Below are 27,032 nucleotides of genomic sequence, written 5' to 3' on the forward strand. Positions count from 1 at the left end.
ATTGGCTACATAGAAGGAAATAGAAGGAGATGGTGAAAGGTTGCCTTTCGGACTGGAGGCTGTTACTAGTAGTGTGGTGTGGGTGTGGTGCAGGGCCCATTGCTGTTTGTCATCTATATCAATGTTTTGGATGAGAACGTACAAGACATGATTAGCAAGTTTGTAGATGACACAAAAGTGGGTGTCATTGTAGATAGCGAAAATGGTTGTCAAAAATTGTAGCAGGATCTTGATCGACTGGGCAGAAGCGCTGAGGAATCGTTGATGAAATTTAATTCAGAGAATTAAGAGGTGTTACATTTTAGGAAGTCAAACCAAGGCAGGATCTACACAATGAATGGCAGAGCTCTGGGAAGTGTTGTAGAGCAGAGGGATAGATACATAGAAACATAGAAAATAGGTGCAGGAGTAGGCCATTCGGCCCTTCGAGCCTGCACCGCCATTCAATATGATGATGGCTGATCATCCAACTTAGTATCCTGTACCTGCCTTCTCTCCATACCCCCTGATCCCTTTAGCCACAAGGGCTACATCTAACTCCCTCTTAAATACAGCCAATGAACTGGCCTCAACTACCTTCTGTGGCAGAGAATTCCACAGATTCACCACTCTCTGTGTGAAAAATGTTTTTCTCATCTCAGTACTAAAAGATTTCCCCCTTATCCTTAAACTGTGATACCTTGTTCTGAATCTAGGATTGCAGGCAGGTGCATAGTTCCTGAAAGTGGCATATTTTGTTTCTACTTATTTTATTTTATTGTACTGATTTTTTGTTTTAATCAAGTTCAGTAGAGGCTACAGCTGGCAAATGCAATCATAGTTTGATTTCAGTAGTGTGGGAGATGTTTTTAAAATATATTCAAAATCCAGTGAAGGGTCTTCCCTGCTCAATGTGGAATGATAAGTTTGCAACTCCAAAAATATTTCATGCTTCATGGCTGACCATGAGTGGAGATTAATTAGCGATGGATCAATCGGAGCATGACAAACAGCAAGTTACGTTTATATAGCACTTCTGCAAGAGAGCTCCCCAAGAAGCATTATCAAAAAGTACAAGGACTTTTTGTTAATGCAATTGTGTGTTTCTACCAAAACGTACGGCACTGAAGTACGTAGGAAGGTGACGACGCAAACAAAAGCTTGGCTCAGCACTTACATCTTTGGGATTATCTGAGGAGGGAATTCAGAGCTCAAGGATGAAGTTGCTGAAGCTACAGCAGTCATAGGGAAAATGAAAATAAACTGATTATCAAGAAGTTAGGATTGAAAGAGTGCAAGAGCTTGAACATAGGTTACAGGAAGACAGCAAATTAGTACATTATTACAAAATACCAGCTTCACTGATTTAAATGAAAGTTTTCCAATAAAGTGTCATTGTCAATATGTTAAAAATTGCCAAAACCAGTTCTATTACAATCCTATTCTCCAGAAGCACCGCAGGGAGCAAGTGACATTGATTTGCACTTATTTTTAGCCCTGAATGTTATCACAGGAAGTAGACAACTGGCAATATAAAATCTATATTTTTAAGAAAATGGAACTTGAGAAGTACAAGATGGTGCCGAAAACGTAGTGCAATTTTCTGTACCATCTAAGAAATCTACCATTCTTACAATACAATTGTTGCATTCTTATACTTATGTATTATTGTGCTTATGTATAAAATACATTTATTGGATTGTATGCAAAACAGAATTTCAATGTATCTAGTAATGGTAATGGTGACAATAAATTACCATTGAACCACTGACATGGAACAGTAAACAGGAACATGCGTTTGGTCTCCGATGTCTGTACAAAACATTATGTTAAATGAAACTCCTCTGTGTGCCTGTGATCCATATCTATGTGCCTCCTACATTTCTTAAACGCCACTATGGTATCTGCTTCCACCAACATCCCTGAAGGCACATTGCAGGCATACACCACTCCATGTAAAAAACCTGTTCTGCACATCTCCTGTAAACTTTTCCCCTCCAACTTCAAAGCTGTGGTGGTATGGACCAAACGCAGGCAAACGGGGCTAGCCTGAAAGGACAACTTGGCCAAATGATCCTGTTTCCTTGCTGTAGCTCTATAACTCTGTACCCTAGTCTTTGACAATTCCACACAGGGGAAAAATATTCTATTAGGTCTCCCCTCAGGCTCAATATGGGCTGGCAACATGGATAATCACAATTTAAATGGACATCCACACAGCCATTTTACAGCTTGGAAGACGATAAAACATCACTGCTTTTCATCTGTTCACTGATGGCCATTAGTCAACAGAAAAGCTATGTGACACAAGTAAGTCTGCTGACACAGTATGATTCATTGCACAGAATATTATCTCTTTACAAGGTTAAGAGTTTAAAACAAGACCTAGTTTTCAAAAAGAAACATCAATGCGCTTTGAATACAAAGTATTTCTATCGCTTCGTTTTAATATTGCATTTGGAAAGTTAACTAATAAAAAAATCAACATGGGACAACTATTAAGTTTCTTACATTCACTCGGCATTCCATTTTGCCCAAATCAATCAGCAACTACTTAGAAATAAAATAGTAAGATTAAACGAGAACTTACCAGTTTGAAGTTTGATCTGTATTTTATGAGGAGTTACGATGAGGGATTACGTGAAGAACCCGCTCAGTGCGCAGGCGCGGCATACTTCCAAGCAGCAGTGTGGAATCACAGATAGACACAGTTATTTTGAAGTAAACATAGTAAAGATAAGGAGACATCAATTTATTAGTTTGATCCATATAATGTGGGTGGGAGCAGAGGGCACGTAATCCCTCATCGTAACTCCTCATAAAATACAGATCAAACTTCAAACTGGTAAGTTCTCGTTTAATCTTACTATTTTACTTCGGAGTCACGTGAGTGACTACGTGAAGATTTCAAAGCTCTGTGATTTCAAACCGTGTAACAGTTTCATTTCACTCACTGCCGAAGTTCTTGAGGGAGGAAGTGTTATCGTAATCAACCAATGAGTCTATTTGTAGAAAAACACAATGGTATTTTTTAAACAATAACAACAAAGAATTAAGTTGCTCCCCTGGGCTTAAATTAAATATTTGCAGTTCGTAAATCTTTACTGCAAATAAACCAGGTTTTGCCAACGGCTTATTATAAAATTTCTGAACGGTCTTTTTCCCCCCCACCATCCTGCTGTAGCCAGGATGTGGTCTATAGGCATGTCCATTCTTTAGCCGTCGACATGGATGCTGCCCTGATGGAATAAAATTTGTACATGTTATTGTTTATCCCAGCAGTTTCTAGCACCTGTTTGAGCCATCTCGCAATGGTTTGGCTCGTCACCCGACCATAAGGTTTTTGTGACTGACCCACAAGGCTTTTCATCTCCCTCGAATATTTTGGTTGTGTCTATGTAGGATAGTAGGTGGGTCATGGCACGTAACCGTGGTTCTGGTGGGTAAGCCACGACTGGATTAAGTGTTCCTGGTCTGCTCTGTTTGATCAGTCACTGGATAACGACAGATCTGGTCTGGAGCTGTGATCATGTTGTCCAGTCGCAATAGGTGTAGTGACTGGACCCTCTGAGCGGATACAAGTGCCATCAACATGAGCGTCTTCAGTGTAGCTTGCTCGAGGCCGGGGGATCTGGCTGGTGGCCATTCCCTGAGATATGTCAGGACCACACTGATATCCCAAATATGGGTATACCTGGGCTTAGGGCTTGATATTGTAAATGCCCTTCATCAGTTTTACCACCAGTGGATGGGATCCCATCGCCTGTTGTCCTGGCGCTGGTTTGAGATAAGCAGAAAGAGCACTCTGCGCTGTGTTGATGGCACTGTAGCTGATCCCTACATCGTGGTGTAGATAGGCCAGGAACTCCAGTATGTTGGTGGCTGTAGCTGTTGCGTATGTTGTCCCTGTTTCCTGGCAGTACTTCTCCCTTTTTTGATGCTGGTTAAGTACTGCCTCTTGGTGGATGTTTGAAGGGATGCTGACATGGTGGTGATGGTTTGTTTGGACAATCCCAGTTCCAGGTAAGGTCTGTTCAAACTTGCAACCCAGGCGTTTAATTTTCTCATGGCATGGGTGTTTAGCTTACCTGGTAGGTAAGTAGCTGATAGCCAAATATGTCTTTCGACACACCATTGCCAAATCATGTTGACCAATTTGTCGCATGATAATGATTTTATGCCAGCCATATGGTTAATATAAGCCATCACCGTAGTATTTATCAATTTGTAACCGAACATGCAAGTGCTGCATATTAGATACATATGCTTTTAAACCATAAAAGGCGCCCAACATCTCCAGATAGTTAATGCCCAGTGTAAGTAGTAATGATGACTCTAGGTTAGTCCATCTACCACCTGTGCTGGATATGGAGTTAGTCGCTCCCCAGCCTTGAGCACTGGCATCTGTTTGAGTAACTAAAGTAGGGTTAGTGATAAAGATAGGGCTGAAACTATGCCAAACGTTTTCTGCCCACCACTGTAGCTCTGATATTGCTTCAGTGGGTAAGTTCATGACACGATCATAGTGACCTGTATGTCGTTTTATTGCCTGTACCTTTGCTCTCTGTAAATTTTTTGATAGTGCAAAGGTCCGAATTGTGTAGCCGGAAATGCTGCTACCATTTCCCCAATTACTCTTGCTACTTGTCGAATAGTTGGTCGCTCGTTGACCATTAAATTGTTGCATGATTGTGCTAATTCAACCATTTTTGCCTTTGGCAAGGTAACAGTCATATGGACTGAGTTAATTGTGAAGCCCAGGTAGTCCATGATAGTGGATGGCTTCAACTTAGATTTATCTGGATGTAGGACGAACCCCAGAGTTTCGAGGAGCTGTTTTGTAGTTGATACTGCTGCCACAGCCATTTCCATCGTTTTCCCTACTATCAGAATATCTTCCAGATATGCCATGACAATATGTTTTTGTTTTCTTAGTATTGCCATGGCTGGGTTCAATATTTTGGTGAATAATCTTGGGCTGAAGTTAGCCCATAGGGCAATGCTTTGTACCATCCAGATAAATTTTAGGTATCTGCGATGATCCTTGTATATGGATACTAGATAGTAAGCATCTTTAAGATAAATGCTTGCCATGAAGTGTCCTTTGGAATTCAGTTGTTTGGCAGTAACATATGTCTCCATTTTGAAATGTATATACTTAACAAATTTGTTTAGTGATGTTAAGTCAATGATGATGCGACAGCCACCATCTGTTTTGGTTTTAGTGAATATATTCAATACAAATTCCAAAGGTTCATGTTTGGTCTTTTCGATGACCCCCTTTGTGATCAGTCTCACCAGTTCAGCTTGTCCCTCACGTTTCTCTGACGGAGGGAGAAATACCCTTTGGGGCCATTGTTGAACTGGCGGCGTTTTTTCTGACATGAATTGTATTTTATATCCACTAATGCTGTTGAGCATATACTTGTCACTCGTGACCATACCCCATGCTTCTTTAAACAAGTGTAATCTCCCCCCTGTTAATAAAGCACCCTTATTCTCTATATGCTGGTAGGGACCAGACCCACCTACCTCCATGGTTATTGGCGATTCTGTTTCTTCATTTTCCTGAAGATTTTGTTCTGACGTGCTGGCGATGTTGGGGGGAGGCGCATTTTCCAGAGGGTCCGCTGCGGGCCCTGATCTAAAAAGATCTTTGGGGATAATGTGCGGACCCCAAGCGTTCACCAGTCCCATATTGCGGACGTCGACTGGTGGATGCCGTGGGGTGCTGCCGCTTGGGTATCGGAGGTCTTGGTTTGCTCGTCCCGGGGCCTGCCCTCATTAGGCCGAAGGTTTTTGATGCTTCCTGCATCTCCTTCAGTTTTTTATTGAAATCTTTCCCAAATAGCAGCGCGTCCGTCTCCGCAGCTGGGGCTTTACACAAGCCAGCAAATTTGGGATTGAGGGCAGATCTTATGTTTCCCTCCGGAGATTGTTGATCTCAAATTGTGTGGTACACATTAATGCCAGCACATCCTGCTGGCAGGTATCCATCTCCGTGGTCTCCACGGAACGAGCAAAGGCTGTGATGGCCGACGTCAGGAGCCTTAGGATCCGCTGTAGCTTGAGTTCTTGGGTCGGATGTGTGATCCCACATGCCCCCAGATTTGGCTGTTGACACTTTTTACTTTGAGGGCCTCACAGTTTTCTGGTGCTGTGTGTTGTTTCAGCACCTCAGCGAGTACCTTTTCCAGTAATGGTTTATTGGATAGATGGTTGATGCTGGCCGCCATTCTTGGTTCCAGCGGTGCTCCAGCCCGTGGGGTTGCTACAAAGCGGTCCATCACACCCAACAGCTCTTCCTGTTCCTGCACCCCCGGCATACTCCCGAATTCGTCCGCCTGCCCCTGTTCCAGACCAGCCCAGCCCTGGTCACCAATGCTAGCCTCCAGTAATGAGGGAGCAGAGGGCAGTGCATGAAACACTGTGGAGGGGGTGCCTGACCTCCCTCCGCGAGAGCGCTCTTTCTGCGCATATCGCTGGAGCTGCTCCAATAGCTGTTGGATGCAGCTCAGGCGGCTGTCTCTCCTCCATTTAGGTGGAGACATGTCCCCGTCCGACGAATCGGACGCCACCGGCCGGATGCCTGTTCGGATGGCTAGACATCCAGCCCGCAGTTCAGGCACTAGCGGGACTGGGCTCGGCGCGGTGATGGGGATAGCGGAGCGCCCGGTAATTGTTCCTACCGCCTTCTTCTGGAGCTTTTGTGCCTTGTAGATGCGAGAGCGCCCCTCAAGCAGCGCGTCTCGCAGGCACCTGCTCCGTGAGCCGCTCCAGCGGCTCAGGCGGCTCTCTCTCCCCCCGTGCGGGTGGAGAGACGTCCCGTCCGAAATCGGGAACACCTGCCGGATGCCTCTTCGGGTGGCTATGCATCCAGCCCACTGCTCAGGTGCTAGCGGGCTGGGCTCGGCACGGTGTCGGGGAATAGAGGAACACCGGGTCGCTCCTACCGCCTGTTGCTGCCCCCCTCCCCGACGGGAAACGTTCCTCCTTGAACGGGGGACAGTTTTGTTCCAGAGCCTTTTTCTCTGCCTGTAAAAAACACAAGCAGAAAAAGGCTCACCTGTAAAAGAAACCCGACCTCAGGGTACTCACCTGACGGTCCGTTTCATTCTGTAGCGGGAGCGCCTAACTCCCGTTGCAGCCGCTGTTGCACTGCTGGCGTAATGCCGCGCCTGCGCACTGAGCGGGTTCTTCACGTAGTCACTCACGTGACTCCGAAGTAAAATTTGTGTTGGGTTATCATTATGCTGTGCTACCTGAAATTGCTAAGTAATTCACTTCCAAAACGTGCACAGCATAAACTATACACAGTGCTGGAGTAACACAACGGGCCAGATAACATCTGTGGAGGGAATGGATAGGTCGAGACTCTTCTGCAGACCCGCAACATTGACAGAAGCTGCCTGTCCTGTGTTTTACTCAAGTTTCTAGCGTCTGTAGTTCCTTATGTCTTCTAAGTGTAAACCAAATTTACTAAATCCTCAATTGAAACACAATGGGCACACACATGTTTTCCAGGGAACTCACAATCCAATCAAGCCAATATAAGATCCGACCGCTAGACTGTTGTTTCACTTTTAAATATAAATGTTAGGTTTTCTCCTGATTAGTTGGTATAAAATTACATTTCTATTTGTTCTCTGCTAGCCTAGCCTCTTACCCAAAGGGAGACTTTAGAGATACAGCTTGGAAACGGTCCCTGTGGCCCACAGAGTCTGCACTGACAAGTGATCACAGAACACTAACACTATCCTGCACCCGAGGGAAATTCTCCATTTTTTTTTTACCGAAGCCCATTAACCTACAAACCGATGGGTGGATAGGGTGGTCAATTTGGAACATTGGCCTTCATTAGTCAGAGCATTGAATATAGAATTTGGGAGGTCATGCTGCAGTTGTACAAGACGTTGGTGAGGCTGCATTTAGAGTATTGTGTCAGTTTTGGGCACCATGTTACAGGAAAGATGTAGTCAAGCTGGAAAGGGTGCTGAAAAGATTTATGAGGATGTTGCCAGGACTAGAGATTGGGACGACAGATGGCACAATGGGCTAAGTGTTCGGCTGGCAACCTGAAGGTAGCCGGTTCGAATCCCGCTTGGAGTGCATACTGTCGTTGTGTCCTTGGGCAAGACACTTCACCCACCTTTGCCTGTGTGTGAATGTGTGTGAGTGATTGGTGGTGGTCGGAGGGGCCGTAGGCGCAGAATGGCAGCCACGCTTCCGTCAGTCTGCCCCAGGGCAGCTGTGGCTACAGAAGTAGCTTACCACCACCGAGTGTGACTGAGGAGTGAATGAATAATGCGATGTAAAGCGCCTTGAGTATTAGAAAGGCGCTATATAAATCCCATCCATTATTATTATTATTAGAGGGCCTGAGCTATGGAGCAAGGTTGAGCAGGCTCGGCCCAGGAAGATGAGGGATGATCTTAGAGGTGTAAACAATCATGAGAGGAATAGATTGGGTTGACACACAGTCTCTTGCTCAGAATAGGTGAATCGAGGAGCAGAAGATATAGGTTCAATGTGAGGGGGGGGGGGGGGGGGGGGGATTTAATAGGAACCAGAGGGGTGACATACAAAGGACAGTGGGGTGTACAAGGAATCAACTTCTGGAGGGGGTAGTTGAGGCAGGTACTATTGCAACGATTAAGAAACATTTAGACAGGTACATGGACAGGACAGGTTTAGAGAGATATGGGCCAAACGCAGGCAGGTGGAACTGGTGTAGATGGGACAGGTTGGCCTGTGTGGGCATGTTGGGCCAAAGGGCCCGTTTCCGTGCAGTATGACCCGGTGGAAACTCACATGGTCACAGGGAGAACATACAAACTCCGCACTTTCAGCACTCATAGTCAGGTCGAACTAGGTTCTCTGGCGCGCTACACCACTGTGCCGTCCCAGGCTTATCAATTATACATGTTGGCAAATAGATCAAAATCTGATAGTAGCAAGAACTTTGCTTCACTCACATTAGTTACAAAATAACATCGGAATACTAGCCAAGCATTCTTTGAAGTTCCCTGCAATGACTAAAAGCCATAAACAACTCAATCGGGAATCTGAAGGACCAATGTATCGAGTGAACTGAAGATTATGTGGATATTAATAGCAATGTTTGACCCTTTTGTATACATGCAATGAACAGTAGACCAAATATAGAGAATCAACGTGCAGTGGGGTTTGGCTGAAAAGAGAATTAAATTATGCCTCCATGCCATCTATCAAACATATCTGAGGAAAGCTAGAGAATAAATTGCAGGCTCCCTGGCTGAGATGAGAATCATCATTAGGTACGGGTGAGGTGTATGTCTCTTAGGCAAATTAGTGGAGGGTATTCTGAGGGGTTAAGATAGATGAATTTGGATAGACGGGCGATTTGAGCTAGCATGGTTTTGTTCATGGGATATCTTTGCTTAGAAATCAGATTATTTTGAAGATGTGGGCAAAGCCGTAGTCTATATAGACTTCAGCAAGGTAGACTGCTCTGGAAAGTTTGATCGCATGGGATCCAGGGAGAGCTAGCGGACTGGATAGAAAATTGGCTTAATGGAAGTAAGAAGAGGATGATGGTGAACATTTCGACTCGACACCCTTCTTCAGACTGAAGTCTGAATCAGATCAGATAAGTCTGAAGTAGAGTCTCGACCTGAAACATCACCCATTCCTTCGCTCCAGAGATGCTGTCTGACCCACTGAGTTACTCCAGCATTTTGTGTCTATCTTTGATTTAAACCAGCATCTGCAGTTATTTCCCACAGATGATGGTGGAAGGTTATTTTTCAGACTAGATACCTGTGACCTCAGGAATCGGCGCCGCACGATTGGCAGCCCCGTCAACAGTCTGTTTTTTTGTCTTTATTTATTTTTAGTGTGTGTTAAAAGTTTGTGTAAATGTTCTTCAGTTTATTTTATGTGGGGGTCGGGGGAAACTTTTTTTCAGTTTCTTACCTTGCCGGAGATGCTATTATTTTCCGGGTCGCTTTGCGGCCTACCATCGATGGAGCTGGAGGTCTCCTCGGACTGACCTTGAGCCCCACCGCGGGGCGTGGACTTGACATCGGAGCCGATCCCTTGCCTGGGACCTGTGGAATTTTAACACCAAGAGCTCGCAGTCTCGGGAAGGACAGTGAATGTCGGGAGCTCCAACAACGCAGAGGTTCGAACAGCCCCGTCGCGGAGTTTGATCGCCGGCGCGGGGCAGCTGTGATATCTCCTTCCGTCCCGTCCCGTTAACGCTGGGCTCGAGGACCCCGACCGCAGGAGAGCAAATAAGGGAAAAGATCTGAACTTTTTTTTGTCTACCATCATAGTGAGGAATGTGGAGGAGTCACTGTGATGGATGTTTATGTTAAAGTGTGTTTTGTGTGTTCTGTTGCTTTTATTTGTATGACTGATTTGGCAACTGAAATTCCTCATATATTGTGCAAAACATACTCGGCTAATAAAGTATTATTGTGATTGTGATTGTGGAACCATTGCCGTTTGTGGTTTATATCAACGATTCGTACAAGTCCTAGAGTGATACAGTGTTGAAACAGGCCCTTCGGCCCAACTTGTCCACATCAGCCAACATGTCCCATCTACACTAGTTCCACCTGCCTGCGCTTGGTCCATAGCCATCCAAACCTGGATGTTTGAATGTATGAGAATCTATTATATATGATTAGTAAGTTTGCAGTGGTATTATAGATAATGAAAATGGTTATCAAAAATTACAACAGGGTCTTGATCAGCTGTGCAAGTGGGCTGAGGAATGGTTAATAGATTTAATGCAAATGTAGAAGTTTTGGGAAGTCATACCAGAGCAGGACCTTCACAGTGAATGGCAGGGCTCTGTGGAGTGTTGTAGAGCAGAGGGATAGAGCAGTGCAGGTACATAGTGCATTGAAGTGATGCCATAGGCTTTCAGCACATTGATCTTCATCAGTCAGGGAACTGAGTATAGAAGTTGAGATGTTATCTTACAGTTTTACAAGACATTGTTGAGCCCACATTAGGAGTATTGTATTCAATTTTAGACATCCTGTGAAACGATCGTCCGGTCTACGTTTGTTCTCACTGAAGTGTAAGAGTCCATTTGGCGATTGTTTAGCTGAACATCTTCGCTCAGGCCGCCTGAACCTACCTGATCTGACCTTTATTTATTCTCTAGCTTTCCTCAGATATGTTTGATTTATCTAACTTAAAGTAACCCCATCATTCCCTCTCACTATCCCCCCCCCCCCCCCAAGTCGCACCAGCTTGTTGTTCATTACTTGTTCTATATCTCTCTACATAATTGTCTATATCTCGTTTCCCTTTCCTGTGACTTTCACTCTGAAGAAGGGTCTCGAGCCGAAACGTCACCCATTCCTTCTCTCCAGAGATGCTGCCTCTCCCGCTGAGTTACTCCAACTTTTGTGTCAAAGGAGGTAGTTGAGGCAGGACATGGATAGGTACTTGGATAGGAAATGTTTAGAGGGATATAGGACAAACGCAGGCAGATGGCTCTAGTGTAGGTGGGGCAAATTGGGACAAATGGCCTGTTTCCATGCTGTATGACGATAACCTTTTCTCACTTCAAATCTGGTTCTAATCAAGCCCATTAAGTTCTTTGTCTTTGCCTTGAGTACAGAGATACAGTGAAGAATTTTAGTTTACATGCTATCCAGTCAAAAAAAATCTATACTCAAATCCAATCTAGCCATGCACATTGCAAAGATAAAGGATGGGAATAAAAGGATGGAAGTTGGGAATAAGACAAAAGAGTTAAGAATAAACGGATAGCTTCATTAGTACCTCTGGATAATAAAGAAACAGTAACAGACATGGGGGAAGTTAGGAGTATCTGTCTTTGCCAAATTCCACTATAACAAAGTTAGGGTTTTACCCCCATTTTGCCTGGACGCTGAGTCAAAATCCTGGAGTCCTGTGACTGAGAACCCAGAGAGACCTCGTCCTCACCACAAGGAGCGCAGGTAGCGGCCCAAGAGGGTCGCCCGGCACCACCTTGTCTAGCACAGCTGGGAAATGGCAATACCTGCTGCCCCTGCTACTGATTCCCATATTCTGAGGTTGGAAGGTCTGTAGCATTGGGGTGAAGGGGTGAGGAAGCCCTGTCCTGCACTTAGTGATATTCCCACGACTAGTCAAGGGTGTTTTATTGTTATATGTCCCAGATAGATCAATTAAATTCTTACTCGCCGCAGCACAGCAGAATATGTAAACATAGCACATAAACGAGAGGAAAAAAAAGTTCAGTGTGTATATACACACATACTCAATAAGCAAACAATTATGGTGCAATAATAATAATAGTCTGTCGTAATTCAGAGCTTATTTGTTCTCATGTTCAATAGCCTGGTGACTGAAGGGAAGAAGCTGTTCCTGAACCTGGATGTTACAATTTTCAGGCCCTGTGCCTTCTTCCCGATGACAATGGTGAAATGAGTGTGTGGCCAGGATTGTGTGGGTCTTTGATGATGTTAGCTGCCTTTTTGAAGCAGCGACTCCGATAAATCCCTTCGATGGTGGGGAGGTCAGAGCCGGTGATGGTCTGGGCAGTGGTCACAACCTTTTGCAGTCTTTTCCGCTCCTGGACTTTCAAGTTGCCGAACCAGGCCATGATGCAACCAGTCAATATGCTCTCTACTGTGCACCTGCAGAAGTTCACGAGAATCCTCTGGCATACCGAATTGCGTGGATCGCTCTAATCTTTACCCATTGGTATGGTCGAGAATCAGTGGGTTAGCTGCAGGATGCACGCCAGCATGTTCTAACCTTCAGTGCCTAAATGCTGCTACATGGAATGTGCTGGAGGTCAGATAGTGAGCCATATGATGCCCCTATGCTGAACTCAACACTGAATCCAGCAGTGGTTCATAGTCTTACTAAGCTGGTAGGAGACAGAATACATTTAGTATAGGCCTCTGACCTTCATTAAAATTTTAACTGAAACAAGCGTATTCTTTTTTAATTCATTTACGTGAACTGGAGTGCTTTGAAATTTATTAATTTTTAAAGATTTTTATTTAAACTGTTTCTATCTATCTCTTATCATTGGATACCATGGATAGGTCTTATTATACAGTGCCCTCCATAATGTTTGGGACAAAGACCCATCATTTATTTATTTGCCTCTGTACTCCACAATTTGAGATTTGTAATAGAAAAACTCACCTGTGGTTAAAGTGCACATTGTCAGATTTTAATAAAGGGCTTTTTTATACATTTTGGTTTCACCATGTAGAAATTACAGCAGTTTTTCATAGTCCCCCCCCCATTTCAGGGCACCATAATGTTCGGGACACAGCAATGTCATGTTTTTTTTAGAGATACAGCGCGGAAACAAGCCCTTAGGCCCACCGGGTCCGTGCCGACCAGCGATCCCCGCTCATTAACACCATCCTACACCCACTATGGACAATTTACATTTACCAAGCCAATTAACCTTCAAAACTGTACGTCTTTGGAGTGTGGGAAGAAACTGAAGATCTTGGAGAAAACCCACGCAGGTCATGAGGAGAACATACAAACTCCGTACAGACAGCACCTGTAGTCAGGATCAAACCAGGGTCTCAGGCACTGCATTCGCTGTGAGGCAGCAACTCTACCGCTGCGCCACCGTATAAATAGAAATAGTCATGTTTAGTAATTTGTTGCATATCCTTTGCATGCAATGACTGCTTGAAGTCTGTGATTCATGGACATCACCAGTTGCTGGGTGTCTTCTCTGGTGATGCTCTGCCGGGCCTGTATTGCAGCCATCTTTAGCTTATGCTTGTTTTGGAGGCTAGTCCCCTTCAGTTTTCTCTTCACATATAAAAGGCATGCTCAATTGGATTCAGATCGGGTGATTTACTTGGCTACTCAAGAATTGACCATTATTTAGCTTTGAAAAACTGCTTTGTTGCTTTGACTCCTGAAGACTTTGATAGGTCTAAGGTTGCTGTTGGGCTGTCCCCGTCCCCTCCAGGGCGTCTCGTTCCTGTGGGGCGGCCAGAGGAGACCGAGTTGTTGCAGCGCTTTGTGTGTATCCCCATTGATGGCTGGTGTCCGGCTTTCACTGGTGCCAGGAAGGGGGGGGGGGGGGGGGGGGAGTGGCTGGTGGTCCCTGGGGAGCGGGGTTGGGCTGGAGTTGGCGCTTCTTTTCCGAGTTGGCTGTGGGCCTGGGGCCGCTGGTGTCCTTGGCCCGGCGGAAATTGAGCTGGTGTTGCCACTTCTTCTCCGCTCTGGCTGTGACCGACGACACCAGCGGCCCCAGGCTCAAAGCCAGAGCGGAGAAGAAGCACAAACTCCAGCCCAACCCCACTCCCCGACGGGACGGGACGGGGACCGCCAGCCAACCCCCCCCCCCCCCCCCCACGGCGCCGGCGAAAGCCAGACACCAGCCATCAACGGGGATACACACAAAGCGCTGCAGCAGCTTGGCCCGGTCCAACAGATGGCACAATGGGCTAAGTGTTCGGCTGGCAACCGGAAGGTAGCTGGTTCGAATCCCGCTTGGAGTGCATACTGTCGTTGTGTCCTTGGGCAAGACACTTCACCCACCTTTGCCTGTGTGTGTCCTTGGGCAAGACACTTCACCCACCTTTGCCTGTGTGTGTGGATGTAATTATGTGAAGCACTTTGGGGTCAATGCAAGTTGACTAAAAATGTCCTATATAAATAAAGAAATTTAATTTTAATTTTAATTTAACACCTCCGGCCACTCCCGGACAGGGACGAGACACCCTGGATGGGGACAGGGACGACCCAGCAGCAACTCAACAGACCCGGGGTCAACACCAACCACGGACAAGCACGATCTTGCTCACTCACCAAAGCATCATAAAGCAATAAAAACGACAAAATAATCTCAGCTTTTAACAAAGAAACAATAAATATTACTATTTCATAGTTTGAAAGCAATATTTTCTTACTTAGAAGAATCAAAGCTAGAAAAAACAGAAGCAATGAAGGTCCACTGCTTCACTGCTCCACTGTTTACCAGGGTTGTTTATGCATAGTGACCTTTGACCTGAGCATGCGCAGTCGGAATACCGAACTCACTTATTGGTAGAACATCTGTAGCATCTTGCTGCAGACATTGAATGAGTGGAGCCTTCTCAAAAAGTACAGCCGGCTCTGTCCCTTCTTGTACAGGGCCTCAGCGTTCCTGGACCAGTCAAGTTCACTGTCCAGGTACACTACATTTGTACTCCTTGGTAAACTACACATCCACACCATTGCTGGAGACTGGGGACAGGGGTGTTCCTTTTTTATTTCCTAAAGTCCACCACTAACTCCTTAGGTACTCCACTAAGGTTCTATTCTACACACCATTACTTCTCGCCAGCACATTTTCATATTTTATGACTTCAACATTGAACGATATCTGATTAAAATGGCCAGAACAAATAGCCCTACCTAATGGCACCATAGCACAACATTCAGATTCAATCGTTGAATGAGCTAGCATGTGTATTTAATGATGTTTTTGTTTTTGGTACACAGGTAGAAGAGGAATTATGGGAGGAAGAATTCTTGGAGCGTTGTTTTCAGGAGATGCTGGATGAAGAGGACCAGGAATGGTTCATTCCAGAGCGGGATTTGCCAGGCATCAACCAGATGCAACAACAAATGAATGGACTATCCATAAACGACAGCAGCAAGACAGAGGACCTTGTGGTAAATGGCAAAGAGCGATATTGTTCCCACTTAGTGTACCATATTATCTTGCATCAAATTTCGACTCAATTTTCTCTGCTCTTAAAAAACAATCCCACCTTCGACATTTCCATGCAATAACATTTCCTCATCCCAAGCATTGTTCCAATACAAACTCTTCAGACCTCTTCCAGGTCTTCACATTCAACACTATAGTTGTGACCAAGTTAATGTTTTATAGAGCACAAGAAAACAGGAGCAATCCACCTTGTTCCCTACCATTCATTATTATCATCACTGATCTTCTCAACTTCTTTTCTCTGCCAGTTCCACATTGCTTTCAATTCCACAATCTTTCTTTCAAAAGTTTATCTTCCACCTCATTAAATACCTCTAATTATCTAGCCTCCACATTCTGCGATAGGGAATTACAAAGATTAATCACTCTCTATGGAAAGAAATTGGCCACCAAACTCAACCTCGTTCCATAAGACATAGGAGCAGAATTAGGCCATTTGGCCCTTGACCTGCCCACTTATTAAAACATCTTGATATCTGGGTGTTTCTATAAATAAGGGTACCAATATGTGACATGGGTGGCCAAATTTGAAAGTTATTAAATTATAATTAAATATCACAGCATTAAATATGGGCCTACCTATGATCCTTTTGCACTAATTTGTGATAAAAATCGACCAACATTTGACCAGTATTTAATGCTTTCAAAATTTGAGGGGGAAAAACAAAAACACAAATAATAATTATTATTTTTTAAATATACATAAATGAGAAAGAATATAGTAATTTATAGTTAATTTACTCAATTTACCCGAACCAAAAGCATCTGTGTAGACAGGAGCATACTTTCAACGAGACATGGCGTTATCACTTTCGATTCCCTTTGCCACAGTGCACACATTTTACAACATAGCAACAAACAATGAACATTTAATGGAATTTAAACATTTCTATAGGAACTAAAAGCACCATTTACGAGAAAATAAACAATAGGCGTATGAGTAGGCCATTTGGCCCTTCGAGCCATTCAATGTGATCATGACTGATCATCCCCAATCAGTACCCCGTTCCTGCCTCCTCCCCATATCCCCTGACCGCTATTTTTAAGAGCCCTATCTAGCTCTCTCTTGAAAGCATCCAGAGAACCCACCTCCAGCGCCCTCTGAGGCAGAGAATTCCACAGACACACCACTCTCTGAGAAAAAATGTTTCCTCGTCTCCGTTCTAAATGGCTTACTCCTTATTCTTAAACTGTGGCCCCTGGTTCTGGTCTCCCCCAACATCGGGAACATGTTTCCTGCCTCTAGCGTGTACAAGCCCTTAACAATCTTATATGTTTCAATGGGATACCCTCTCATCCTTCTAAACTCCAGAGTGTAGAAGCCCAGCTTCTCAATTCTCTCAGCATATGACAGTCCCGCCATCCCGGGAATTAACCTTGTAAACCTACGCTGCACTCCCTCAATAGCAAGAATGTCATTCCTCAAATTGGGGGACCAAAACTGCACACAATACTCCAGGTGTGGTCTCGCCAGGGCTCTGTACAACTGCAAAAGAATGAAAAAGTGCAAAAAGATTTTTACTAACCAATAATTCCAAGCAAAAAAAAAAGTGAACACAGCTTTCTTCAGAGCTCAGAGTGCCCACAACGTGACCACTTGGTTACTGTCTCTCATACTGATTTCTAATCCCCCTTGCAAAATGTCGGCATGTAACCCACCACGAGGCCAGTAGTCCAGGTCAGGGTCATCACAATCACGTTGCTTGAATTTTTTTTTAAAATCGTGACGAGTGCAAAAACCATTATAGCATTGACGAAGTCAGAAAACGGGAGGGACAACAGAATTAGACATCGATAAAATAGGTGAGCAGACTAGATTTTTACGTCAGGATTTTAAGTTCTATTCATTATTAAGTATTTCAATGGAAAGCTTAAACACAAAATATAAACAATTAAAATGAAACAATAAATATAAAAACGTTTAAGAAAATTAAACGGTGGACAAAAAAACTGGAGAAACTCAGCGGGTGAGGCAGCATCTATGGAGAAGAGGAATAGGCGATGTTTCGGATCGAGACCCTTCTTCATAAAAACAGTTCCGCTGCTTTTAATTCACACATTTCACACGTGACTCTCACGTTTTGCTGCAAAAACATTAGGCATCAGAAAACCATCAAATCAGGTGATAAATGATAAAAATCATAAACATAATTAGAATTTGGCTTATAAAGAGTTATTTAATTGCAAAATCAATGTGATTTTTTTGGTATAAATTAGCCTAAAGGATTTGATGAAATCCTGCTTGAAAAATGTCACAAAAAAGGCAAGAAAACACAGACATATCTGATATTTTTCTTTGTAAAAACAGATTTATTTGCCACATCTCATTATTTTTGGCTATACACCATGATCTATCCTACTTAAAACACAGGATATGAAACAATGAGATTATTACATAAAAAACAGGAAAATAACCTGGAAGTTTGGAGATCTGCAGTTTCACTACTGAGTGCTGTATTTACGGAAACACCCATCTACCCTGTCCTGCCCCCTCAGGATCTTTAATGAGATCACATTAGATCATAAGTAACAGGAACAGAATTAGGCCATTACACCCATCAAGTCTACTCCGCAATTCAACCATGGCTGATCTATCTCTCCCTCCTAACCGCATTCTACTGCCTTCTCCCCAAAACCTCTGACACCCGACTAATCAATAGCGTCACCGCTCATTCTTCTTAGCTGAATTAAGATAGGGCATATTTCTGATGGTCTGCATCTCAGGGTACTCAAGGAGGTGGCTCTAGAAATTGTGCACTCATAGGTGATCATTTTCCAATGTTCAATAGATTCAGGATCAGTTCCTGTGGATTGGAGGGTAGTTAATGTTATCCCACTTTTCAAGAAAGGAGCAAGAGAGAAAACGGGGCATTATAGACCAGTTAGGCTGACATCGGTGGTGGAGAAGATGCTGGAGTCAATTATTAAAGAAGTAATAATGGCGCATTTGGATAGCAGCGAAAGAATTGGTCCATATCAGCATGGATTTATGAAGGAGAAATGTGACAAGTAAAATGGATGAAGGAGAGCCATTGGAAGTAGTGTATCTGGACTTTCAGAAAGCCTTTGATAAGGTTTCACACAGAAGATTAGTGAGCAAAATTAGAGCACATGGTATTGGGGGTAGGGTATTGACATGGATAGAGAATTGCTTGGCAGACAGGAAACAAAGAGTAGGAATAAACGGGGCCCTGTCAGAATGGCAGGCAGTTGCGAGTGGAGTGCTGCAAGGCTCGGTGCTGGGGCCGCAACTATTTACAATATATATTAATGATTTAGATGATGGGATTAAAAGTAACACTAGCAAATTTGCAGATGATACACAGCTGGGTGGGAGCGTGAACTGCAAAGTGGATGCTAGGAGGTTGCAGGGTGACTTGGACAGGTTGAGTGAGTGGGCAGATGCAGTATAATGTAGATAAATGTGAGGTTACCCACTTTGACGCCAAGAACAAGGAGATTATTATCTCAATGGTGTCAGATTAGGAAAAAGAGAAGTGCAACGAGACATGGGTGTCCTTGTACACCAGTCACTGAAAGTAAACATGCAGGTGAAGCAGGCAGTGAAGAAAGCCTCCATAACGAGAGGATTTGAGTGTAGGAGTAAAGAGGTCCTTCTGCAGTTGTACAGGGCCCTGGTGAGACCACATCTGGAGTATTGTGTGCAGTTTTGGTCTCCTAATTTGAGGAAGGACATCTTTGCTATTGAGGCAGTGCAACGTAGGTTCACGAGGTTAATCCCGGGATGGCGGGACTGTCATATGAGGAAAGATTGGAAAGACTGGGTTTGTATTTACTGGAATTTAGAAGGATGAGAGGAGATCTTATAGAAACATAAAAGGGCTGGACAAGCTAGATATAGGAAAACATTTCCCAATGTTGGGGGATCAGGGGCCACAGTCTAAAAATAAAGGGGAGGCCATTTAAAACTGAGATGAGAAAACACTTTTTCACCCAGAGAGTTGTGAATTTGTGGAATTCTCTGCCACAGAAGGCAGTAGAGGCCAATTCACTGGATGAACTTAAAAGAGAGTTAAATCGAGCTCTAGGGGCTAATGGAATCAAGGGATATGGGGAGAAGGGTTACTGATTGTGGATGATCAGGCATGATCATAATGAATGGCAGTGCCAGCTTGAAGGGCCAAATGGCCTACTCATGTACCTATTTTCTATGTTTCTATGTTATCCCTTGAATTAACCTGGTGAATCTCTTTTGGATTGTCTCCAATGCCAGTATATCTTTTTCTTAAATATAGGAGACAAAATTCAAGTATTCCAGGTGTGGCCTCTCCAATGTCCCGTGCAATTGTAGCAATAGTTTCCTATTTCTAACATTCACCATCCAGTTCTAGGCACCTAAAACACGCAAGAACGCTTGACCCATACATGGCATTCCAGATATCAATCACGCTCTCTGTTTAAAAAAAAAATCGGTGCACCTCAGATCTCCTTTAAAACTCACCTTTTATGCGCTTACCATCTGAACAATATTGTGACTATCTATAGACAATAGACAATATCTACTCTGTCTATTCCTCACAATCTTAGATACTTGCATCAGTCGCCAGCAAAATGAGAGTTGGTCATGGCATCGTGTTCAGCACTGGCATTGTGGGCCAAAGAACCTTTTCTTGCACTGTTCTGTTATTTGTTCTAATGGAAAGGCCTTGGTTTAATCTGGGAAGACTGAAGTACCTCTGAACTCCTGTGAGGGGGGTGTGGGGGGGGGGGGGGGGGGGGGGGGACAATTCTGCTCGTTTGACAATCACCTCGTCTGTGAATCAATCCTGGCATATCCCCCCAATGTAACAGAGACTAAATCTTGTAGTCACAATGAACTGCAGATGTTGGTTTGCAAAAAAAAACATGGCTGGATGTAACTCAGCTGATCAAGCATCTTTGGAGAACATGGATAGGTGATGTTTCTGGTGAGTTCCAGAGATGTTGCCTGTCCCACTGAGTTACTCCAGCATTTTTTTTTTAAAGAGACCAAATTCTTGTTTTTGTTTTGCTTTTGATATATCCACGCCATTGAGTGAAAGCAAGAATCACTTCCTTCCCATTCAGGATGTTGTTGTCAACCGTTTGTGCAGTTTAAAAAAAAATAATACTTTGTGTTTGACTAACCCAAACAAAATCTAATTGTTTCCTCTTTCTTCCCTCTAGAGTAAAAGTACTCTGAATCCTGACGCCAAGGAATTTGTTCCTGGAGTGAAGTACTGAAATTTTGAGAGTCTTGTAGGCTGCCCTCTTCTGGAGGAAGCAAAAAAAAAAATACAATTTCTGAACACTGTGAAGCGAGTCACTTTTTAGGATGGCCAATTGGTTATAGATGCTATTGGATTACCCACCCTCTCCCTTTCCCCATGCCGAAACTTGTTTAGATCGAATGCTCTTTTTTTTTTTAAGCTTCATTGCAGAAATAACTTGGTCCTTTCACAATTTCTGATATGTGCAAGGGTTCGGCTGGTGTACAGTATTCTATTTGCCACGTATCACAATGAGTCTGCTACTTTAAAACAACTGGTTCTCGTGGTTTGACGGGAGGAGAACGAAACAAATTGCCAGAGTCTTGTTCAGTTTAGAGACCTTTTGCATGTCTTGAAAGATGGGTTTAAAGTGACAGTGCCTCCCCTTTTTTTTAAATAAGTTAAGAATTGGTGTCAGCATAACAACAAAAGCACTTTGCCAAAAAATATATATTCTCTAAGAATAACTACAAACTGCTGGAACCCAACTTGCACTGCTCTGGGTCTCTTACTGCCTGATTATAAATGTCCCTTTCTTCTAAATTACAAGAGCCTTATAAAGGTGGGGTGGGGGGGTTGTGGGATGGATATAAAAAAAAGAACAGTATTACCGCTACCATTGCCGGTAGTTAGTTTTATTGTCTGCAAGATTATCCTAAAATAATACTAGCAGTAAAGGGAATGCTCTAGCGGCTAAATGTGTTACAATACATATTGTGATATTTTATTTAGAAACTATGCGTATCTTTCTTGGGGCATTATTTTTGAAGTGCAGTCCAAAGTGGTTTTTTAAAAAAAAAAGGAATTTTGTTTATCTGGAATGGGGCTGTGGGGGGAAATCCTTCAAATATGTAAAAAAGAAAATTGGGTTGCACTTTTGAAAATTGTATATTGGGTTTGGGGCTGTTTGGGTGGGAATCAGGACAAAAGGTTGCTCATTGGTAAAGAGTGCACAAATGCTCAACAAAGAGCATTTTTAACCAGCAAGCATAGTGATCCAGTTCATTACAAATTTCTCCAATGGGTCATTGTTTGTGTCTACCTTGATGGTGAACATGGCACTGCCGTTCCAGTCTTTCTCGTTTTCTCCCTCTCTCTCTTCCTCTTTCTCTCTCTCTCTCTCTCTCTCTCTCCCCGTCCCTCCCTCCCTCTCTCCCTCTCTCTCTCTCTCTCTCTCTCGCTTGTTCCCTTGCTCTCGTTGTCTCTTTCACTCTGTCCCTGGGAAGATGATGGTGCTCCTTTCAAGAGCTGCATTTCTTTTTGTCATTTGGTGTTAATGCAAGTGGGTGCAAAAGGAAAATTTACTGGAAAATAGAGTTTTATTTTAAAGAAAAACAATAAGGTACTTGGCCACTCTTCAGCTTATGTCAGTGAGAAGTTAGCAAGTTTAAGGGTTGAAAGGTTTTTAAAAAGATCATGAATATATTCTTTATTGTAGTGGAGATGTGCATGTTCTAGACCTGATAGTATAAAGGTGGTTTGCAGGTACTCTAATTTAAGTAGAGATGCCAATATTTTTGTTACACATTGTGTTTTGGTGGGAGGGAATGGAATATAGCTTACACTTAGAAGCTTTTATGAAATTAAATTAATTCAAAATCCCTGATGATCCTGCACAGGACAGATTTAATTATGGTGGGGTGTGGGAAATTTCAAAGCCTAATTGTCCATTTTCCTTTGTGAAAATTCCACGTGTGGAATGATGGGCAAGCTTCGTGCTTTGGTTATGACTTTTTTTCTGTGCTAAATGAAATTGGGTTCTATGGTATTAAGTTTTCAATGAAATGGGCAGCGATTTTCTTGTGGATCAGACCTCATTTTTGCTAACTCTTTCCTTTGATTTTCAAATTTGAAGGTGCAGAATTTCTTCCCAAGCCTTATGTCGGTCGATATTATATCCCATTTTTAAGCCATTATTCTTTATAATGTCAGTTTCCTGCCACACCAACTGTTATCAGTTCTTGTTCCTGCAGTTGCTTAGTGATAAGAAACACTCAGATATCTTGGGTGCAGTTGCCACAAGAAATGGTTTGGCAATTTGCGTGATGCATGCGGTCCTTTATTCATTCCCTTCACCCACTCACCCTGGTTCTGGATTTACAGCAAAGGTTGAAGTTTCAGTAGAGCGCTTTAATAAACGAGGAATCTTCAAATTATGTTGTTATACAGCATACCAGGTTGTGACATAATCCATGTGACTTCCAGATTGAACCGCGCTTCAGTGCTATCTTTAACATCAGCAATGTCTTCTGCACACAAAACCTTTGCTGAAACACTTTATCCAAAAGTATGTTATTTCTACAAACTGGGTGGATGGTTATGGTAGCATTTTGAGTCATTATGGCCCTTTAAGGTGGAAATTATATTTGTCTCCCTGTGACATGATATTTTAAACGTTTTCCCCTTGCAGTCCTGCCAATCAAGGCCTGTTCTTTAATGTTCATATTCTAGAGTTCATTGTACTTGTAGAAACACTCATGCCAGTTCTATTTTAGGCATTGGTCATTTATAATTATAACCTCAGCAAACTCTCATGCCTACAGCACTCACCGCTAATCTAAGGCAGGGTGAAATGCAGTTCCTCAAACTTTATGGCCCGACTGAGGGAAATTGCTTATTAATGCTGAATATTTGTGACTTTTGTGCTGCGGGAGGGGTTTCCAGAAACCCATTGCAGCACACACAACTTTACAACCTTTATTTTCTGGACGTCATTCCTATCAATCTGGATGGTTGGCAGCTATATGATTGGGTTAAAAAATTAATTTTGGTCTCTGCTGTGGCCCAGTGAATAAAGGCATTGCCCAGAGGCCCTGAATTTGGTTATTGGTGATTGCCAAATGAACATATCTCTACAGCAGGAGTAGCAGTGTTACTACCTCACTTGGCACCCTTGGACAAAGGAAGACATCTTATCAAGATGCCATCTGGTTTCTTATCTTGTCTGGTCTTGATAGAAGCCTTCATATCTGAAGCTTGTTGTGTTCAGTTTTTCTTTAATGACTCCGGCAGTGTGGTTGTTATTTTTTTATTTGGTTGGTTATCTTTTATGGGTCATATTTGAATTAAGTGTAGCTGATACCAACAGAACAATATTTGAGAATGAATTGAAGATTACAATTTGAATGACATGGCAGGTTGCTTAGGAGAGGAATGTATGGCATGGCAATCTTCCTCAGTTGAAACATCCACCCTGTCCTTTATTATTTTGTCCTTTTAAAAGCTAACCTTGATTTAAATGTGGTCGTTTTTTTGGAGCAGTTGATTTTAGTTGGCAATGACGTGTACCTGTTTTCATCAATTCTTATTATTTTATTCAACTTATCCATCTGCCAAAAGGGAGAATAGTGATTGTTGCTGAAGCGTGCCCTGTTGTAGATGCCTCCAATGTTTTGTCATAATCATACATTTTCAGAGGGTAATAATTCAGCTAATGCTTGAATTTCGGTGAATATGGGAGTTACGGCTGCTTAAATCAAAGCCATCCAAAAGAATGGGGTGCAGGTAACCTGTTTAAAGCAGCAACCATCCTTTCTCTTAAAAGGCTCAGCCTGGTTAGTCTTGAGTATAACTGGAAAACTGCCTATTAATATTTATCTCAAATTTAGATTTACCCTGGTGTAATTCTAACTAGTAATCATCAGATGGGAATGTAGGTATCTTTCAATAAAATTAGGTTCAATTATAATGTTTAGATTTGGTAACCATTTTAAAATATTTTACAAATATTTCCAGCAGTCATCCATGAATATTGTTAATGCCCGTGCAAACTAACTATATGCAGTATTTTTGAATATATTAAATCTGATGGAAGTATATATTGCTATATATCTGCCAGCATCTTTGGAGCAATAAGATAACTGCCCAAGAAAATTCAGTTCTGTACCTCGTATCACCTTCACTGAGTTTTTAACTTGATTGTACCAACCAGAACCTTGTAAGAATTGTTAAACTCATGCTATATTGTAATCGTGAGTTTTTACCCTCTTCCTTTTGTGCTGATGTTTCGAAACCACAAGTAAACAAACAAGCTCTCCAGTCCTGGAACGTCCTGTCTTATTCTGCAATTGGCCTTGTACTTTGGAAAAATTGGAGGTAAAACGGGAATTTTTTTTTGTCTTTCGGTCAAGGCATTTTAAAATTCATGTTGAAAGTTATCAAAGCTTTTAATCAGGCATAGCAACTTCACGGTAACCTATTTTATGGATAACACCTTTCCTTTCTCCTATTCCATGCATACTTTACTATTGACTTATTTACTGCCTAGTATCGAGAGCGGAGGGTGAGCGGGTGCTTTAGAACACCAGGTCGGCATATGACAGAGAGTTGATGTTGTCACCCTAAGATTACGAATGCCAGTTTTTGCAGGAACAAAAACGGTTGATAGCAGCTGTTCTACACTCCTCCAGTATTCTGGCTGTTCCACGTGTTCAGGATGTGCATGCAATAATTCAGCATTTCTCATTCATACCTTCATACAGGGATATAACAAAGAAGGAAACTTGAGCACAAGACTGCTGGACTAGTGTAGATGGTCTAAAAGGACTGGGACTCTGTACCTTTGGCCTCACATTTCAAAATTTGCTTTTTAACTGGAGGAATTGGCACTGGTGCTGGAATTGTGGACCCTTCCCATTTTCTGTTAGTTTAGTTCATAAATTAACCTTTGAAACCTATTTGCTTGGGTCAGTGGGTACTTAGTACTAAGATATTTAAAGGAGGGGGGGGGTATGAGGGGGTATTTTGCTTTTCATTCATTCAATGCCTGAGGACCACATTTAGAAAACCTCTGCATGTGGAAATCGTTTCTGACATTACAGCAGAAAACATGCATTAAAAAAATGCTTTCTAGCAATTTGGAAAGTCATGGGGTTGTGAAAGACGCTAAAGAAGTGCAAGTTTTTTTCTCTTGTGAAAATATTACGTCAATAGGGGGGGGGGGGGGGGGGGGATTGAAATAGCCTGTTAAGCAGTACGTTAAGCTTATGAAACCAAAATATTTAAGTTTTAAAAAAAAACCTCAGTTGAACATAGGAACATATTGTGTCTGATTTACTTCGCTCATTGGCTGTTTTTTTTTCAAAGATCTAGCACCGACACTATGCATAAGAGGGCAGGGCAGTATCCTGATTCGTTTGCTTACAAATCTCGTTTTGCTTGTGCTGAAGCTCAAAATCATCAAACTCATTGCCCGTTACAAACCATTTTGGCCGATTACAAATTTAGACGCCGTTTGGTGGGTTGGACCGTAATTCCGTTGGCTGCGGCCAACACACGTTCAAGTGGAGTTCAGGTCATTACTCCTGTCTCCTGGGCATCTACCAATGCCACTCCATAACTGATTTTCACATGGTGAACTGCAGGACCTTGTAACTCAACTCTCCACCCTCCCCCCTCCCCTTGAACCCCACTTCAATGGGATTTATCTAGGATCTATTTTAGCAAGAAATAACCTTCGTCCCTGCCCCAAATAGCCTCTAAATTGCCGCTGTGTATACTTGGCCCATGAATTTCAGTTACACAGTATCACTGTTGCTGTTTTGCTGGCTGGTAAATAATGGGTTGGGTCACTCCTGCGGTAAAGTCTGTTTAAACCACAGTTGCCAGTACATTTCTGTATTAATACCATTTCTGTATTAAAAATTGAGTTCTCAGCATTTTGTCGAGACGAGGGTATTATCCGAATGTGTTTGCGGATGTATCGCCTTTGTTTATTGTTAATTATCTGACACAAGTGTGGAATAAACTTTGTAATTTACAGTTTTGTTTAGTCTTTTTCTTGAGCTGTTTCTGGAAAGGGAATTTTAGAGAAATAAAACCATCATAAATTTTAATTTAAACAAATGTTTGGTGGAGCAACAAGATCGAATTGCCTTTTATCAGTATTTATATCCACATAGGCTTTGCACATCAGCTTATCAATCAATCAATCAATCAATCAACCTTTATTGTCATCTTGCAAGCAACAGTTGTACAGTGCAAAATGAAAAGACGTTTCCCAGGGAATACCGGAGCATCGCACATGAAATTTAAAACATTTCACACATAATAACACTAAAAACAATCCAGTCCCTGATGGAACAGTATAAATA

General features: G+C 42.8%; 1 protein-coding gene across 2 annotated transcripts in view; it reads left to right on the forward strand.

Annotated features, from left to right (window-relative positions):
* paip2b (poly(A) binding protein interacting protein 2B) overlaps positions 1–26,700 on the forward strand; it is an 89,317-nt gene extending 62,617 nt beyond the window's left edge. The window contains exons 3-4 of one of the 2 annotated variants that reach the window (XM_033035774.1): positions 15,460–15,633; positions 20,858–20,914. In XM_033035774.1, the coding sequence (XP_032891665.1) occupies positions 15,460–15,633; positions 20,858–20,914 (231 nt within the window). Of the gene's footprint in view, positions 1–15,459; positions 15,634–20,857 lie in introns of both variants that reach the window. The other variant, XM_033035770.1, reaches the window with a different exon arrangement.
* The last annotated feature ends 332 nt before the right edge of the window (positions 26,701–27,032 follow it).

Source organism: Amblyraja radiata, chromosome 1 (assembly GCF_010909765.2).
Source record: "Amblyraja radiata isolate CabotCenter1 chromosome 1, sAmbRad1.1.pri, whole genome shotgun sequence".
NCBI lineage: Eukaryota > Metazoa > Chordata > Chondrichthyes > Rajiformes > Rajidae > Amblyraja > Amblyraja radiata.